Source organism: Procambarus clarkii, chromosome 22, assembly GCF_040958095.1.
Source record: "Procambarus clarkii isolate CNS0578487 chromosome 22, FALCON_Pclarkii_2.0, whole genome shotgun sequence".
NCBI lineage: Eukaryota > Metazoa > Arthropoda > Malacostraca > Decapoda > Cambaridae > Procambarus > Procambarus clarkii.
This window is the reverse complement of record NC_091171.1, coordinates 47,425,948-47,443,676: the sequence shown is the minus strand read 5'-3', so window position 1 is coordinate 47,443,676 and position 17,729 is coordinate 47,425,948. Positions and strand designations below refer to the sequence as shown.

General features: G+C 45.3%; 1 protein-coding gene across 1 annotated transcript; it reads left to right on the top strand.

The window, feature by feature from the left end:
• Positions 1–531: 531 nt before the first annotated feature.
• LOC123759400 (uncharacterized) lies at positions 532–8,465 on the top strand. The gene is made up of 3 exons (XM_045744404.2): positions 532–688; positions 4,656–5,150; positions 7,747–8,465. The coding sequence occupies exons 1-3, from the start codon at positions 663–665 to the stop codon at positions 7,964–7,966; spliced, it is 741 nt and encodes a 246-aa protein (XP_045600360.1). The 5' UTR covers positions 532–662; the 3' UTR covers positions 7,967–8,465.
• Positions 8,466–17,729: the final 9,264 nt, after the last annotated feature.

Genomic DNA, 17,729 nt, shown 5'->3' with positions numbered 1-17,729 from the left:
CGGGCTGGAATTTTGTTTCAGCTAGAAAATAAATATTTAAGGGAGTCACTGTTAGACAACTAATCCCTGGAAACAAACCGAAACGGTCTATTTTCCGCTTGTTACAACTTGTAATAAAGTTGTTATATCTTGGCTAACGTGTTTATGACGTATTAGAACGCTGTTTCAACTTACTATATTGGTTGTTATAACTGGTTAGGAAGTGTTAAAACTGGTTCGAACGTTGTACCAACGTCGTAGTTTCGGTGTGTGTTTGGCGGGATGACACTTAAATAACGAGTTACCAAAGCTTCGAATGAAGGGTTTTCAAACCCACACCAAACCAACACACAATGGCTTGAATAACTTTATTAATAATTGGACGTATGGTAAGAATTATAGCATAGCCGAAGTTTCCCTTATAAAAAGACGGTTGATCGATGAAGTAGCATATTAAGACATATACCAACCTGCCTGTCCTCGTGGAGTCGTGGGTGGTGAGGCTTCCCGGTGCTTCGTGGACCCAACCCGAGCTATGGTTGGACCGGATGAAACATGGCGCCCGGCGGGTCAGGACGACGCTCAGCTTCAGGGGCAGACAACGTCAGGCATTACTGAGGCTCGCGCGGGTGTTGTGTGGCTCGACTGGCTGAGACACCAGGTCACCATCTTTGTGTGGCGTGATGGACGGAGACACCAGCAACACCAGGTAAGATAACATCTTAGTGTGTGACTTGATGACTGGAAACGCCAGGTGGCTTTAACACCAGGTAAGGTCGCCATCTTCGTGTGGCATGATGGACGGAGGTCACCATTAGTTAGGGGTTCGTTTTCTATACGTGATTGGGTCGTTAGAGTTTCAAGAGTAGGTTGGATCTGACCAATTATTTAGTTGACCGAAGATATTTAGCCAATGTTTTAGTAATTTGATTTTATATGTAATGGGAGATCCCCACTAATATGCTCGATGTTAAGAGCACTTTGAGGGTGATAAGTACTTGTTGGAGGTTAGCTCTGGCACTATGTTGTCTGAAAGTGAGGGCGTTAATGTTCGATTGTCTCGAACATGGCAGTAGATGAAAAAGTTCAATTATCTGTTCTGTATTTTTTGAGTTGTTACATTCTTGTACAGCCACTAGCATGCATAGCGTTTCGGGCAGGTCCTTAATCATAATATTCCCCGGAATACGACCCGTCAAATGGTTTAACCAGGTACCCATTTTACTGTTGGGTAAACAGAGGCTACAGTTAAGGATTGACGCCCAGTAAATCCTCCCCGGCCAGGATACGAACCCGGGACAACGCGCTCGCGAAACGCCAGGAGTCTTGCCAACTAAATTACACCACGAGCAGTGCTTTTATATCCATGTGCTGCTTTTGGTGTCAGCCTTAGTCTGGTCATTGGTGTATCTACTTCTCATTGTCTGGTTTTCCAAAAAGGGGCTAGATTCATGTTTGAACTAATGTTTCCCAGGTTTATTAATGGTTCCATAGTGTACTCGCCCAGTTCTGCTTTGTGTGTGTGTGGGGGGGGGGGGTTGAGCTTTGGCTCTTTGGTCCTGCCTCTCAACTGTCAATTAACTAATGGTGTATTGTGTATTGAGGAGCATGTTTTCCATTTCGCTGCAAAATTTTGGGCTATGGTGGATTTTTAGGGCTCCTTTCCTTGCAATATGGAGAACTGGATGGTTGTGATGCTAGTTGCGTTGTAACAAGCTTTTGCTTGTTGATAAAAGCTCATTTGTGGAGTATTCCAGTGTACTGGAACCCATCAGATGAATGTTATATCCTTATGGAAAATGTTAATGGCGTAGTAGGCATGGCGAGAAGTTCTTTGCATGTTTTAGTGTAGTATGTTATGGCTTAAATGTACTTTTGGAATTGCTACAGACTTTTCAATCTAGTAAGGTCGTGATTATTGGAAGGGTTTGGATACAGAGCACACAATTGTGCGGTAAAAATTTATAGCTGGTTGGGTAGCTGCCATCCGTGCTTTAGAAAGAGCTGCAGGATCCATCTTCTGGCAACTGGTGTTGTGCTAACGTGTGGTCCCCCATTTTGTCCAGTCAGTGAGAACGTAAAGTGGTGTTTGCAGTGTGGATGTGTCGGTAAGCGGGTCCTGGTAGTTGGTTTCATTCTAGAACCTTAATCGAATGAGTTTGAATCCCGAGCGGGACAGATGGTTGGGCACGCTTCCCATCATCTAATGCACCTGTTCACCTAGTAGTAACCCAGGAGTTAATCAGCTTGTTGTGGGGTTGCAGCCTGAGGGAGGGGGTTAATAATTCAACCCTCTGGGGAACCTCGTTATAAGCCTAATATGTATATGTACACGAGCTGCCTGTCCCACGACAATGACTTGTTATAAAATCAATTTTCTGCATATGCTGAGTTGGGCTGGGCATGTGGGCGTTTGGTACATTGGCAAAGAGGGCCCTATTGGAATGGAGCCTTGTGGGATACCCATTCTGATAGGATGTTGTTTGATAAACTCCTTGCATATAGTATAGACCTTCAGAGGTTTTATTTGTGAGGTGGGATATTAGCCATGGTTATTTTCCCCGTATGTCAAGGGGTGGGGGGGGGAGGGTGAGAGGGTGATGAAGGGGGGGGGGGGGACGGGGGAAGTTATCGGTCTCCCTTAATGGGTCTCCATCTTCGCATGGAGAATCCCTGGACTTTTTCTTTGGTAGTCCTGGAATTTTTCTTTGGTAGTCAGGTACGGGAGCTGCCTTGAATTCCTGTTATGTACTAGTATTTAATTTATAGCACAAGTTTTTGTATTTGATGAAATTAGATAAATTAACATTTTGTATTTAGTTTCCAGTTAGGTACATGCCTTGGGCCTCGATATCCTGTGACTTCCTCCAGTATTTCGTGGCCATAATGTATCTGATAACCTTAACCCTTAGACAGCGGTTATCGTAAATTGTTGATTCGAGTAATGCGGTTATAATATGAAGATTTAACAATTTTCTGGGTTTTCGGTGCATGATGCAAATGTGAATATAATAGTTCTGTGGATGCAATGGAGTTTATCTTAACGCATGAAAAAACCTGGGTGCCACACCTTAACTGAAGCCTATGTTCACCCAGCAGTAATTGGGTACCCGATTGTTAAAAGATTTGGTGGTCGTATACCAGGGAAAATGAGATGGATTTGCTCGAAACACTATGCATGCTAGTGGCTTTACAAAAATATAAGAACTGTTATATATAAATAAAAAAATTCTCCATTTTTCATTCTGCATACAAAATAAAAATTCTATACTGAAATATTTTAAATTTTGTGCATAGGCACGTATGACCATATGGTATGGAGGTACCATACGGGTACCTCCATAGTCGCTATCTAAGGGTTAGAAGTAAAAAAATAGTGTAGCTGGGAATATTGTTAAACATTATCTTATCACCAAAATACAAAAGTAATTTACTTTCCTCCTAATTGAGTTTTCTTGTAGATATGTATTTTCCAACCAGAAATTTTTTCATTAACCCTAATTCATAATGGTCCCAATTTTTAACAGGGATAAATGTACACTGGATTTCAAATTTACAACGTTGGGTGAAATTGTGTAGATAATGAAACTGCTGCTATAGGGGCCCAAGTAATTGGAAAAAGGTGCCAAACTGGAAAGACTGTATAGGATACATAGGGGGGAGTCCGTCTAATTACCACAAGCTACACAAGCTTCACAAAGCTTCAGAAAGCTTCCTGGCAATACGTTAGTAATGAATAAATGTTAGGTTAACTTAACTTAACTTAAGCTAACTTAAGCTAACTTAAGCTAACTTAAGCTAACTTAAGCTAACTTAAGCTAACTTAAGCTAACTTAAGCTAACTTAAGCTAACTTAAGCTAAGCTAAGCTAACTTAAGCTAAGCTAAGCTAACTTAAGCTAAGCTAACTTAAGCTAAGCTAAGCTAACTTAAGCTAAGCTAACTTAAGCTAAGCTAAGCTAACTTAAGCTAAGCTAAGCTAAGCTAACTTAAGCTAAGCTAAGCTAACTTAAGCTAAGCTAAGCTAACTTAAGCTAAGCTAAGCTAACTTAAGCTAAGCTAAGCTAACTTAAGCTAAGCTAAGCTAACTTAAGCTAAGCTAACTTAAGCTAAGCTAAGCTAACTTAAGCTAAGCTAACTTAAGCTAAGCTAAGCTAACTTAAGCTAAGCTAACTTAAGCTAAGCTAAGCTAACTTAAGCTAAGCTAAGCTAACTTAAGCTAAGCTAAGCTAACTTAAGCTAAGCTAACTTAAGCTAAGCTAACTTAAGCTAAGCTAACTTAAGCTAAGCTAAGCTAACCTAAGCGACGCTTGGATCGTCGACTTTATTTGGCTTCACCAGCTCTTTATTTTCGTCTAATTTCTTAATAAAAATATACTTTTTCAGATTAAAATGTTTTCTCGTGTTGTACATTCAGCACCAACATTATAATGAGTAAATATATTATATTTATTCATTACTAACATAAGCTTTCTGAAGCTTTGTGAAGCTTGTGTAGCTTGTGGTAATTAGACGGACCGCATAGGGGGTCCAAATTCATGTTTTGACAAACGTTGAAATTTATCTTGATTGCTACTGACATGGTGGGGGGGTTGAATTTCTCGGACAAATTAATTGAATCTTGACTTGGTAATGCTGTTTTTAAATGCTTTTAAATTGGAATTTCCCCATCTTCAGGTCCATTATGAAATCGGTGGATGCAGTGGTGATTGTGGTGGTATTGCTGGTGCAGTCACACATTTGTCTTTGTGCAGTTGTCAAGCACCCAGACTTTAGCACAGACAGACAGAATGTGGCCAGTCTTTTGGTGGATGGGGTTGGCACAGTAGTAGACTTCAAACCCACATTGGAAAATGAGGTAACACACAAACCTGGTGTACAGGATGTGGACAAGTTCACATCAGGCCACCTCAAACCCCAACTGGTAAATGAAACTATACCTCAACAGGGACACATTGATGGTCCCTTTGATGGTAACGCAACAGGCCACCCCAATCCACCACTGAATGAAACCACGCCTCATCATGCCGGATCATCAAATCTAAGCACAGAGGGAGTTCATTCTACAGCTAACAAGATTGGAGTGAATGTAGAATTTGTAGGCGGCAAAGCGGATAATGTGTCCACCCCAGCACCCAAGTTCATCACTTCCCCAGGCAACCTTATTTACAGGTTAGTCTTTCATGCCATGCATCATTCCTGAATTTAATTTCCAAGGAGCTTTGTGCACTTGCTATAAAAGATGAAGCCAGTAAAATCTCTTGCCTTCCCTTTTAACTGTAAATAGTAATATTACCATTAACTAGCAACAGTAGGCCCACAAAGTATAATTACTAGCCTTAATTTTAGGATTGGGTTTAGTTAGCATCTAAATAGATACAAATTAAACTTGTGATTGTGGCTTTTAAAGTTTTAAAAAATTGCTGTATTGGTGACTGCTAGATTGTACCTGTATCACTTTATATTTAATTTGTACTTACAAATTGGTTTGTGTGCAACCCAGAATTTACTGTACCTTCAATAAGAGGCTCAAGAGTTCATCAGCCAATTGGGCACAGATTTATGAAGGTTAAATGTATAACTTTTCTTATGAAAAAGCTATTTGAGCTTGACCATACAGCTGACTGATGGAGCCTAAGTTATAATCCACCAGTTGCTGCAAGTTGCTCAGCAAGCAGGCATTGCAGTAAAATAAGTGTGCAAGCTCCCATCTGGACGACTGTATTCAAATGGCCTTTGCCTTCGGAAAGCCATAACACTTCGGCAAATAGAGGCAAAAAGCATACCAGAACTTTAAAGTTTCATACCAAAGTGACTACAAAGCACATAATGGGGCTGATCTGATATTTATAAAACATTTAAAAAGTAAAATATAATGGGTAACAGCTTAAAGCTGTAAAATTAAAAATGGATGAGGAAATCATTGAAGCAGGAAGTTGGACAAGGATTGCACCAACATCCTGAGTAACTCGGGCATGTGCCTCAACCCGCTGGCCACAATATTACGTTGAGAAAATCAGGAGCCATGAGGATGATTTGAACATGTGCTCTGGGTGTTATGATTGCCTTGTGTACTGAAAATGGACCCTCTTTAACACAGAGGGGTAATTAACCTGTCAAAGCCATAAACTCAAAGATGGTACAATACTGCAGTTCCAAATTCAGCCTTAAAAAATCCTTAATTGGGGACACTTGTTAAGCTCCTGGCTTCCTGTCCCAATAAAGGCCACTAGAGATGGTGGCACCTGAGTAAATTCACACAATTAAAATTAAAACCAAAATATGAAATGGTCAGACTGTCACCTTGACAATTTTCTACACAAGAGGTGGGGAGTTCTGCAAATATTACTTGCCAAGAAGCATAGCAGTTTGTCCAGGTTTTATAACTACTAAAAACTGCTGCCCCACAAATTTCATTACGAAGGGAATACATCAGAGCTCCACCCACTAGAGTAGATCTGCACATAGGCTAGTTTGTGAAATGTTTTCTCATACCTGCACTGTTCACACACTTCACTGCACACAATGTGACAGAGTATTGGGAAGATGGGACAGTGTAGCTCTCATCCTATAACTACTAAAGTAATTACACTTGGGTAATTACAATGAAAGGTTAAACTAGAACATGATAGTTTTATTTTGTTAGCCTTATTGCATGCAGTTATGGACTCTTGGCCTTGATATAGTTTTACTAAGGATTATTCATTCACTTTGTGAATGTATTTTGGCACTGTCTACAAATGATGGCTAGGGATGCATTTTCCTAACTTAACATTTTGCATACAGTTGATTGCATCTGCCATCATTGTCCAGTTTTAATATTGATATTATGTATACAGTACTTGTATTTGCTATTCATGCTTCCCCTTTCAGTATCTAATGTAATTATTTATTTAATAAAATATATTTATATAGAGATAAAATAGGTTGTACAGACTTTGCTGATAATATGGCTTTTGTGCAGAACCACTTAACATTAATAGTATTTTGGGCAAGCATTAAATAATCACATTCTGCAGTGAATTTTAAATTAAAAGGTGAACAGTCAATCTTACTAGTGATTAAGTATTCACGAGAATTTTTCTAAACTTCAGAACATAAGTACTGTACTATAATGTACAAGAAAAGTTGTGGTAATGATTAGTAACCATCTAGATATGATTAAGGGTATATTACTGTGCTTGGATGTTAAGTTGGTTTTAATTTAGAATAATGTATACTGTACTGTAATTTGAAAAAGAAAAAATGCCAAAGTTGCATATATTGGGTCCCTTAAGTGTTTTAATTTGCATAGATGAAATGGATATTCCTAGTCCTAGTGGTGAGCTCTTACATCCCATGAATGTCCCACCAGAAATAAGCATAATCCAACTAGTTCTTGACTTTTAATTGGCAACAGTAGTGGCAGGAAGTAGATCTTCCTTACTGACTCACACTAAGCCTAATAACTTTTTAAATCTCAATGCACCTAATGCAATAAAGTGAAACCTGTCAGTGAATACTTGACGGGTTCACTTAAATCTTATTAGAACTAGCCCACATTAGTAATTGTTCCAGATATACAATATTTGAAAGTTTTTCAGTCTCTAGGTCTGCAATAATATGGCCTTGTAATAGTGCTAGTCATACTTTTCTAATGCGCTTTGATAATTACTTTCACCGAGCAGTCTCTGGATCACACAAGTTGCTTTTCTTTTCACTAGTAAAACTGTGATGCTATTGCTAATAGTATTTAAAATTTCTAATATCCCTTATTGGCTTCTTACAGCATGTGGGGCTTCATTTTTGGCGGTGTACTCTTGTTCTTCAACTTGAACGATTCCTTCAGGGGACCTATCATCAATGGAATAAATAGTCTTTTTGGACACCGTGGTGACCGCAGGCGTCGTCGAAGTGCACAAGAGGGCTTAGAATTTTACGTGTCTTCATCATTTGACATGCTAGTTGACACACTTGACAAAATGGAGAGGTTCTCAAATACTGAATAGAACTTTGTATATACTGTAGTGAAAATATTATTTTAGTTTTGGTGTCGTAGTAGTATAATTTCTAAGCTAATTTTACCCATAAATGTGCAGAGTATGCTAGATAATTGGATTTGTATACATTAACATTCAGCCTTGTACAGTAAAAGTACAGTATATGCGAAAGTAATTTACCTGGGTCTTGAGGTTAATTGAGGCAACATGATTAACTGGATCTGTGTAGGAAGCCTGATGGAACTTTGTTACATGAATGAGTAAACTTTGTATAATTGCTTAGTTGTACATTAGGGAAGAATGTTACTGACCCAGAATGAAAGTATGGAAAAAGATTCCATGAGAGCAGCAGCAAGAACTTTAAAATTGCTTAAGTATTTGTGTTAAGCTTTTAAACCATAAATGCCTGTGGTGTGAACAATGTGCCAAGATGAACATTTGAGGCAGAAATTTCTTCTGGTTAATGGAGAAATCCCAGTTTAAAAATAAAATAAAATAAAACCCATTATACAGTATTTGCAAATATCCTTTTGTATGAATAACTGTACAGTGGTATAATACCTGTGAACATTATGTAGTACAGTTACTTGTACCATTTTGAAAAACCTATTTCTTGAAAAAAATTCTTGCTTGTAATCTATTGTTTGCAGATGAGGTCAAAGTTTGCCAACAATATAAGGTGTATGCAGGTAACCCTTGAAGGGTTCAGGATCTCCAGGTTGGTACAAGAATTCAATCGACTATGAACCACTTATTTTGATGAAAGGGAGCAGTAGAACAGAAGTACTTGCATCGCATCAAGCTTGAATACACGTGCTTGGGAAATAAGCTTACAGGCTCCAGAACATGAGGGTATGTCAGGCAATGGAGAGAAATGCCCGACAGACCACTGGAACATTATCTAACACAGTGCAGTTACAAACCAAATAAGATTTCAACTTAGATTCAACATAGTAGTAGTTGTTACACATGGGGCAAAATCTTGAAGTTACCATAAGTCGTAAATACTTCACCAAAGGAAAAAAAAAAAAACCAGTAACACTTAGTGGGCCAGCCAGAGACTTAGGGCCCATGCAGGAATATCCCTGCCCCCCCCCCCTTAAAATTAAAAGGCAGCCCAAGGACCAACATGGATGCCATCCCTGCAATACCCACTTGACCTAATGTCTGACAGGTGTGCCAGCCAGAAGAGGTTGATTGCTTCAAGTGGGACTCGTTGAACCTTTAGTTTTACTCCCATCCCCTTCAAAGTAATATTGCTCCCTAGGAGATGATAGTTTTAACAATCACATGAAAGAACTTCAGGAAATATACAGGTCACCATGCATGAAAAAAACACTTGTGGCAAAGCCACTTGGGTGTATTTGTGCACTCGGAAAGGAATTGTTTATTCAGATTTCTACCTAGTCATTCATTCTGCAATCTGTGACAATTGGCACGGTCACTGGGCTGATATTACAGGTAATAAACTGTTCTGTTAAAAATAACCTTTCTCCTTGGCCTTCCTCCCAACACCATAATTAATTAATATAACCAACATTATTTCCCATCCGTCATTTCCACTAACTTCGATCACTTAATGGAACATCCTGCTCCTTTTTTGTCCGAACTGCTTTGTCCCACTTAGTTGTGCACCTACATATAGAATGTCTCGATTTTCAGATAAGTCTTGCTTTCCTAATGTCCTAGGGGGGTCATTTGTCCCTGGGTAGAATCTTCTGTGAATTGGATGGCTCTGACATCACTTGTCTTGTAATCCTTTAGTGCTCATATTGGAATCTTGAGTGACATGAGCACCTTTTTGAATATCCAGCAACACGATGCTACAGAGTCTTTTCAAAGTTTGGTGCCTTTTTCTGGGAGAAACCCTTGTGGCTCCCTGAAGCTACCATCCCCAATGCAGGTGCCATCTACCAGGTGCAATCAGTTGTGGCATTCTCTGGCCGACTGGGGGACTCAGTGCCAGAACTTGGTCCCCTCAGAGGTGCAGGGAGTCGTGGCATTTATATACCAAGTTATTCATTAATGCCCCACCAGAGAAGTAAGTAAGTAATTATCAAAAGAAGGCACCAAACCGGGAAGGCTATGTAGCACCATCAAATACGCAAAATAATCAGAGGGCGCTAAATATCACCAAGGATGCCAATACGAGAACAAAAACGCATAAGGCGAACGATATCAAAAGTATCCGAGTCACCAAGAATTCTATCGAGGGACAGGTGACCGCGAGGGGCGGTCGGAAAGCAAGACACACGCTCGTCCTGGAAGTCAGGACATTCAAGAAGGACATGCACGACCGTAAGAGGGACAATGCAACTAGGACAATAAGGAGCAGGGCGGCGCTCCATCAAGTGACCATGGGTTAAGCGAGTATGGCCAATACGCAACCTCGCCAGAGCTGTTTCCCACCGCCGGTTACGGTGGAAGGAGGACGGCCACGAGGAAACACAACATTTAAGAGTACGTAGCTTGTTACCAGTAACAGACAACCAAGAAGCCTGCCAACGGGTAAGGACTGAGGAATGGATAACCGGGTAAAAGTCGGAATACGGAATGCCTTTACGAGAGATGGGACAAGAGCGGACAGCTTCCTTAGCGGCAGCATCCGCACGCTCATTTAAAGACACGCCAATATGGCTGGGAACCCAACAAAACTCAACCGACTTAAATTTACTGTGAACGAGAAACAGCCAATGCTGGATCTCGACAACTACCGGATGAACTGGATTAAAGCACCCGAGAGCCATGAGGGCACTACGAGAGTCAACAACAACCACAAAGGAAGACTGACAACGAGAAAGCAGGAGACGAAGAGCATAGAGAATAGCATAAAGTTCTGCTGTAAAGATGCTAGTCTCCGGAGGCAAGCGACACATATAAGTGCGATCAGGAAAAACAACAGAGTAGCCAACACCGTCCGCTGACTTAGACCCATCGGTGAAGACAGAAACGGAGCGGGAGTGAGAAGAAAAGTGCTCGAGGAAAAGGCGTTTTAGAACTGTAGGAGGGGTAAAAGCTTTAGTGATACGAGTCAAGGATGTACAAAACCGCGGAAGAGGGACCCTCCACGGGGGCAAAGAAGGAACAACACGAGGAGAAACATCAGAAATACGAATGGAAAGAGAATCCTGGAGGCGAGATAACCGGACAGAAAGAGGGAGGTGGGGAAGAGGAACAGGAACCGCAGGAGGGGTAAAAGTTAAAGCACGACAGAGGCGAGAGGAAGGATGTTGCAAGGACCGCGCAAGATAGCGAAGACAGTAGCGATCACGGCGGTCCTGGAGAGACAGGAAGCCAGTGTCAACATACAAGCTAAGGACGGGAGTCGAACGAAAGGCACCAGAACTGAGGCGCAACCCAGTATGGTGCAAAGCATCAAGACGGCGAAGAGTAGAAGGAGAAGCAGACGAGTAAGCAGGGCAACCATAATCGAGCTTAGACAGGACGAGAGAGGAATGTAAAGCAAGGAGAGTGCGCCTATCTGCCCCCCAAGAAGTATGGGACAAGACCCGAAGGAGGGTAAGGGACTTAGAGCACTCAACACGGAGGTAAGAGATATGGGGAGACCAAGACAAACGAGTGTCAAGGAATAACCCCAAAAGCTTCGCGGAATCTTTGTATTCAAGGGGATGACCATAAAGTGACAAAGAGGGACGAAGAACAACCCGTTTCCGCGTAAAAGTCATGGCACAAGTCTTAGAAGTAGAGAACTTGAAGCCATGACCTGTGGCCCAAGACGACACGGCATCAATCGCAAGTTGAAGCCGGCGTTGAAGGAGAGGCGAATCATCACCCTGACAACAAAGGGTAAGATCATCGACATAGAGAGCGGAGAAGACACCAGAAGGAAGAGAGGAAAGAAGACCATTGAGGGCAACCAGAAAAAGAGTAGTGCTCAGAACACTACCCTGGGGCACACCTTCGTATTGCTGAAAAGAGGGAGACAGAGCGGTACCAAGGCGCACCCGAAAGGAACGACGAGAGAGGAAGCTGCGGAGAAAGAGAGGGAGATGACCACGAAGGCCAAAAGAATGAAGTTGAGATAGGATATGATAACGCCAAGTGGTGTCGTAAGCCTTTTCTAGGTCAAAAAGGACGGCAACAACGGAGGTCTTCGCAGCAAAAGCAGTACGAATATAGACCTCCAAGTTCACCAGGACATCTGTCGTGCTGCGGCACTTGCGGAAACCAAATTGAGAAGGGGAGAGGAGGTGATGGTGTTCCAGGAACCACATCAGACGAACGTTAACCATACGTTCAAAGAGTTTGCAGACACAACTTGTGAGAGCAATAGGGCGAAAGTCCTTAGGGGAAGTACCCAGAGACCCCGGTTTGCGAACAGGGAGGACAACGGCATCGAGCCAGTCCTCAGGGACTGACGACGACTCCCAGATCCGATTATACAGACTCAGTAAATACTGAGACGTGCTCGGAGGGAGATGGCGAAGCATCTCATAATGAATACCATCGGAGCCCGCCGCCGTAGAACCGCAGAGGGCCAGGGCAGAACGAAGTTCAGAGAGAGAGAAGGGATCATTATAGGGAAGCTGAAGATGAGTGCAGAAATCTAAAGGACGAGACTCAAGGACAGGTTTACGAAGAAGGAAAGATTGGGGAAGATGAAGACCAGAGCTAACAGAAGAAAAGTGGGAACCCAGTTCGGAAGCGACCTGCAACGGGTCCGCCACAAGAGTATCATGGAGGTGAAGGACCGGTGAAACATCGGGAACGAACTTACCCGCTATCTTGCGGATACGCTTCCAGATCTGGGCCAGAGGGGTTTCGGACGTAATTGTCGAGACATAAGATGCCCAACATTCACGTTTAGCCGTACGGATGGCCCTACGGGCCACCGCACTCGCTTTCCGAAAGAAAAGAAAAGAATCGGTCGTCTGCCTACGGCGGTGCTTCTTCCAGGCTGCACGCTTACAGCGGACAGCCCGAGCACAGTCCGCATTCCACCAGGGAACGCACTTCCGTGGACCCCGAGAGGAAGAGCGAGGAATGGAGCGGAGGGCAGCGTCGAAGACAGTGTCATGAAAAAGGAGGAGAGCGCGAGAGAGGGGCAGAAGGGAGAGGTCAGAGAGAGTAGCACTGAGGGAAAATAGGGTCCAGTCCGCCTTAGCAAACTGCCACCTAGGGAAAGAGAGGGAAGGGCGAAAAGAGAAAAAGGAAACAAGGATGGGGAAATGATCACTTCCATGGAGGTCATCAAGAACCTGCCATGTGAAATCTAAGTAAAGAGAAGAAGAGCAGAGAGAAAGATCAAGACAAGAAAGGGTGCGAGTTCGAGAGTCCAAATGAGTGGGCTCACCAGAATTCAGAAGAGACAGGGAAGAAGAGAGGAGAAACGGCTCAAGGAGGCGACCCCGGGTATTCGTCAGAACGTCACCCCAAAGAGAATGACGACAATTGAAGTCACCCAGCAGGAGCACAGGCTCCGGCAAGGAGTCTAGGAGGTGTTTCAAATCAGGAAGAGAGAGCGGGACACTCGGGGGGAGATAAATGGAACAAACTGTGTACCATTTCCCCACAAAGATACGAGCAGCAGAACAATGGAGAGGCGAAGGAAAAAGTAAAGGAACAAAGGGAACATCAGCCCGAATCAAGAGAGCAGAAGAATTAGAAGCCCCAGCAATGGCTGGGGGGGGGGAGAGAAAGGAATAGCCACGAAAACGACCAGGACGAGCACCAAGCATCGGCTCCTGGAGACAGACACAAAGGGGCGAAAACCGCGAAACCAGAAGTTGGAGTTCGAGGAAATTGGCGTAATAACCTCGAACGTTCCATTGAAGAATGGACAACGACGAGAAGAGAAAGGACAAAACCAGAGAACAAGGAAGAAACAAAGGCGAAAGACCAACAGAGCACGTTAAAGAATATCAGGGTCGGGATCAGGGTCAGCAAAGTCAGGGTTAGGGGGCATGGGTAAACTGAGCAAAGACGGAGGGAAGGAAACGGGAGAACAGATCAGAGGTGGGCGGGCAGGGTCCGGAGGAGGAGGAGGAGGAGGAGGAGACAACGGAGAGGAGCAGTCAAGGACAGCAGCAGGAAGAGGGGGAGTAGAAAGAGAGGAGCGCACCCCAGCAAGAGCAGCAACCGAAAGGGAAGCAGGGGCCAAAGAAACCTCCATAGCAGGAACAGGGGGCGCAAGCACTGAAACGGGAGGGGAAGGAGCAACAGAGCCAGAAGGAGGAGCTGAGGAAGAAAGCGAAGCCTTCTTACCCGCCGGGGAAGAGGAAGGAGAGGAGCCAGGCTTACGCTTCTGACTTAAAGAGACCGGTGTCCCAGCAACTACGTACCGGGCAACGGATTCCAGTGTCTCAACAGGAGAAGCCGAACGAGAGCACACACGACGGCCGTTAGGAGAGCGATGGACATCCGCCCGCACCGACAGGCGGCGGGGAGAGCCGATAGATGGAGGAAGAGGATGGGAAGGAGGATCAGAGGGGGACGAGGAAGAAGACACAGAAGACACGACAGACCGGGTAGAAGGAAGGGGAACCCCAGACAGAGGACCAGGAGGAGGATCCTTCGGGAGAGAACCCAAAGGGACAGAGGAGGGGGCAGTGGGCGCATCAGGGTCCAAGGCCTGGAAACGGTTGCGAGTCTGAGGAAGGCGGGAAGGACGAGGAGAGGAAGAGCGCAACACGCGAGCATAAGAGATATTAGCATAAGGCGGGAGCCGGCGAACCTGGCGCCTCGCCTCAGGAAAAGATAAACGCTCCCGGTGCTTCAAGTTGAGGACGGCTGCCACAAGCTTGTAATGGACACACGCACGGGAGAAGGTAGGATGGGCCTCACCGCAGTTGAGGCAACGAGCCTGGGGAGAAGCGCACTCCGACTTAGAGTGACCTTCGCCACCACACAAAGGACAGAGAGAGACAGTCCCGGAGCAGCGGAGGGCACCATGCCCAAACCTCCAGCACTTGTTGCAGAGCCGAGGAGAAGGAATGTACTCCTGGACAGAGCACCTGGCACCAGCAAGAATGACAGAGGGTGGAAGGGTCCTACCATCAAAGGTAATCTTCACAACCCGGAGGGGTTGACGGCGACTACCACGAGGGGGACGAGTAAACGTGTCCACCTGGAGAATAGAATGGCCCTGGGCAGCGAGGATATGTCGAATATCGTCGTGGCAGTCGCGTAGGTCCCGAACACCGGTCGCAACATGGGGCGGGAGCAAAATAGTGCCAACACTGGCATTCAACTGAACGTTCTTCGAGACCCGAACGGGGGTCTCGCCAAGGCAGGATAAGGCAGCCAAGCGGGAAGCAGCATCCTGAGAAGGAGCAGCAACGACACGTGTACCGAGACGAGTGGGGTTGAAAGTAATGGAGGCATCCACGGAATCAATGAGATGGCGATGGAGGGAGAAATCGTCAGGAGGCGCAGAATCAAGAGGGAGGAGATCAAAATATTTGGCCCACGAAGCGGGACCAAACAAGGCTTGATAGGTAGCAGAACTGGAAGGAATCGAGCGAGGGCGGCCGTGACGAAGACGGCGGTGAGAACCCCCAGAGAGAGAGGGGTTAAAAGGCGCAGTAGTTACAACTAGAGAAGGAGCCACGCCAGGGGACGAGGTAGTCACCACTGGGGGCTTGGGGCTCGACCCAACCACAGAGGAGGGAGGGGAGCCAGAGGAAGGAGTCAGAGAGGCCAAAGGAGGAGCAAGGTCGGGGCCCAATGCAGCGGAGGCTACAGAGCCCGGTCTTCCAATACGGACCGACTCGGGGGCTTGGTCGCCCACCCCACGAGCCTGAGAAGGTAAACCAGAAGAAGCCGAAGCAGGGGTAATCATCTTGACGAAAGAAATAATTCACTCACGAATGTGCCCCCACACCCACCATGGAGCCACAATTAGAGGCAGGACACCCAACAAGAAGCTATCGCCGATCTTGTCGGGGCCTCCTAGGGGTGCGTCGCGAGTATACGCCCCACAAACGCCACCTTAAGAAACCGACAGTCCGTCGAGATCGGGTTCAGTGACGAAGTGGGGATTGACAATAAAAGGTTCCCCTCGCTCTCGACGTCGGGTACTGCAGTTCTACGGGTGCATGAGTATGCCTCCTCAAGCACCCGGGCGTCAAAATAGAAGAAGTCCAAGGGAAGAACCAGAACGAGCAAAAGGTCGGCAGGAAACGGCAAGCAGATAGGAGAAGAGGGGGGAGAAAAACGAAACAGAAGGAAAAGGAAAAGATGCCCAGCAGAATTGGAGAGGACGGCAGCAGGAGCACAAGGCTAGAAAAGGACAGAGGACTGTCCCAAGGAGCATCACACTCCGGCAGCCGCCCACTAAGCCCCCACACGGCGACAACGAGCTGAGCGGGGAGGGGGTGCCCCACCAGAGAAGGCACCCATTAAGTAAGCAAGTGACAACAACTACAGCTGGCTGCCTCAGATCTGCAGGCTCAAACTGTCATAGAACCCCTCAAACTATGTTAACTGAAAATATTATAAAACTAGTGCCTGCTTGTTTGCCTCACCCTTCCCCTTATATGGGGAATTTGGAAGAGGGCAGACCGCAACCCACAGGCCGCTCCACCGTCAGTTCTCTGATGTGTGTTGGGTTGCATCATATACACCACTGGTGGAGCCGCCACAGTATGCATTCAGGGTTGATACTTTCTCAGCTCCCTTTCGCAAGCTATCTCATGCATTGTTTCACCTATGGCTTGCTCGTGCGCCACCAGAACTGTCTTGGTATCTAGACTGGATGCTTGTTTTATGCCTTCTGGTCAGTTTACTAAGTACCCTTTGGTTCAGAGTTGTGTTTTCAAGGCTCTTTCTCTCCCCCCCCCCCCTGGGAGGTCTCGGTTCTAGTTGCCGTGTTGTAAGCTTCTTGCTCTCCTTTGGCTCCGGGGTTTTTGTCCCTTCTGTCCTAAGGGTGGGTTTGTTCATCTACAGCCGGCTCCGTTTTCAGGCAAAGTACGGGTTGGTTGGTTTCCAATGAGGTCCATTTTTTTTTATGCTAGGTTAGTTTTGCTGGGGGTGCACCATGTTTTGCATCCAGTGGAGGCTCTCCGTCGCTACCTTGTCTGTGTCAGTGATCGCCTCGTGGGATCTTGTTTCCTCGGTCCCCTGTTCAAAGACTTGTATTTTTCGGGTTGTCTGCAGTGTCATTAAGTCTAGCCAGCATGTGGTCTACCCTCATGCCTATGACGCCCACAAGTATGCTGCTCTTTTGACCGTTTTGCTAATATGCCTTGGGGTGATGTTCGGACAAGGGAATTATGGAGGCCAAACTGGGTGTTGGCGGTCTGGTATTTGGTCAGTGTTGCAGGGCTTTGGCACACTTCTGTGGCCTTGGATTGGTTTTCTAGGCCCATGGTCCCTTCACTTTGATACCTGTGGTGCTCCCTCCTCCCTGGTAAGTGCCTATTTCTTCCTTCTCCATGGGTAGTTAGCTTCAGGGTGCCACAAGGGGGCTCCTGTCAGAAAACAATCGTTGAATGTAATGAAATGCCAATTTCTGGGCAAGACCCAGTGGGTCCCTGACACCCTCCCTCTCTCAGGAAGTCAGGTTCTTAAATCATTCATTGAACTGGTGGTGAAGCAGCCTGTGAGCTGTGACATGCGCCCCCCCCCCCTCCCCAAACGAGGGGGAGGGTGGGGTGAACAAGTGGGTGCTAGTTTTGTAACATTTTTTTATCACTTGTTTACATAGTTTTTGGAGCTCTATGACAATTTTCAAGCCTGCAGGTCTTGGAGGCTACCAGCTGCAATTTGTTTCGACTTGCTGACTTTACGGGTGCCTTCCTCGGTGGTGACA

Coding starts and splice junctions, on each gene's coding strand:
- LOC123759400 (XM_045744404.2), top strand. CDS start 663: ATGGACGGAGACACCAGCAACACCAG. Junction 689..4,655: donor GGAGACACCAGCAACACCAG/GTAAGATAACAT, acceptor CCCCATCTTCAG/GTCCATTATGAAATCGGTGG. Junction 5,151..7,746: donor CCAGGCAACCTTATTTACAG/GTTAGTCTTTCA, acceptor GGCTTCTTACAG/CATGTGGGGCTTCATTTTTG.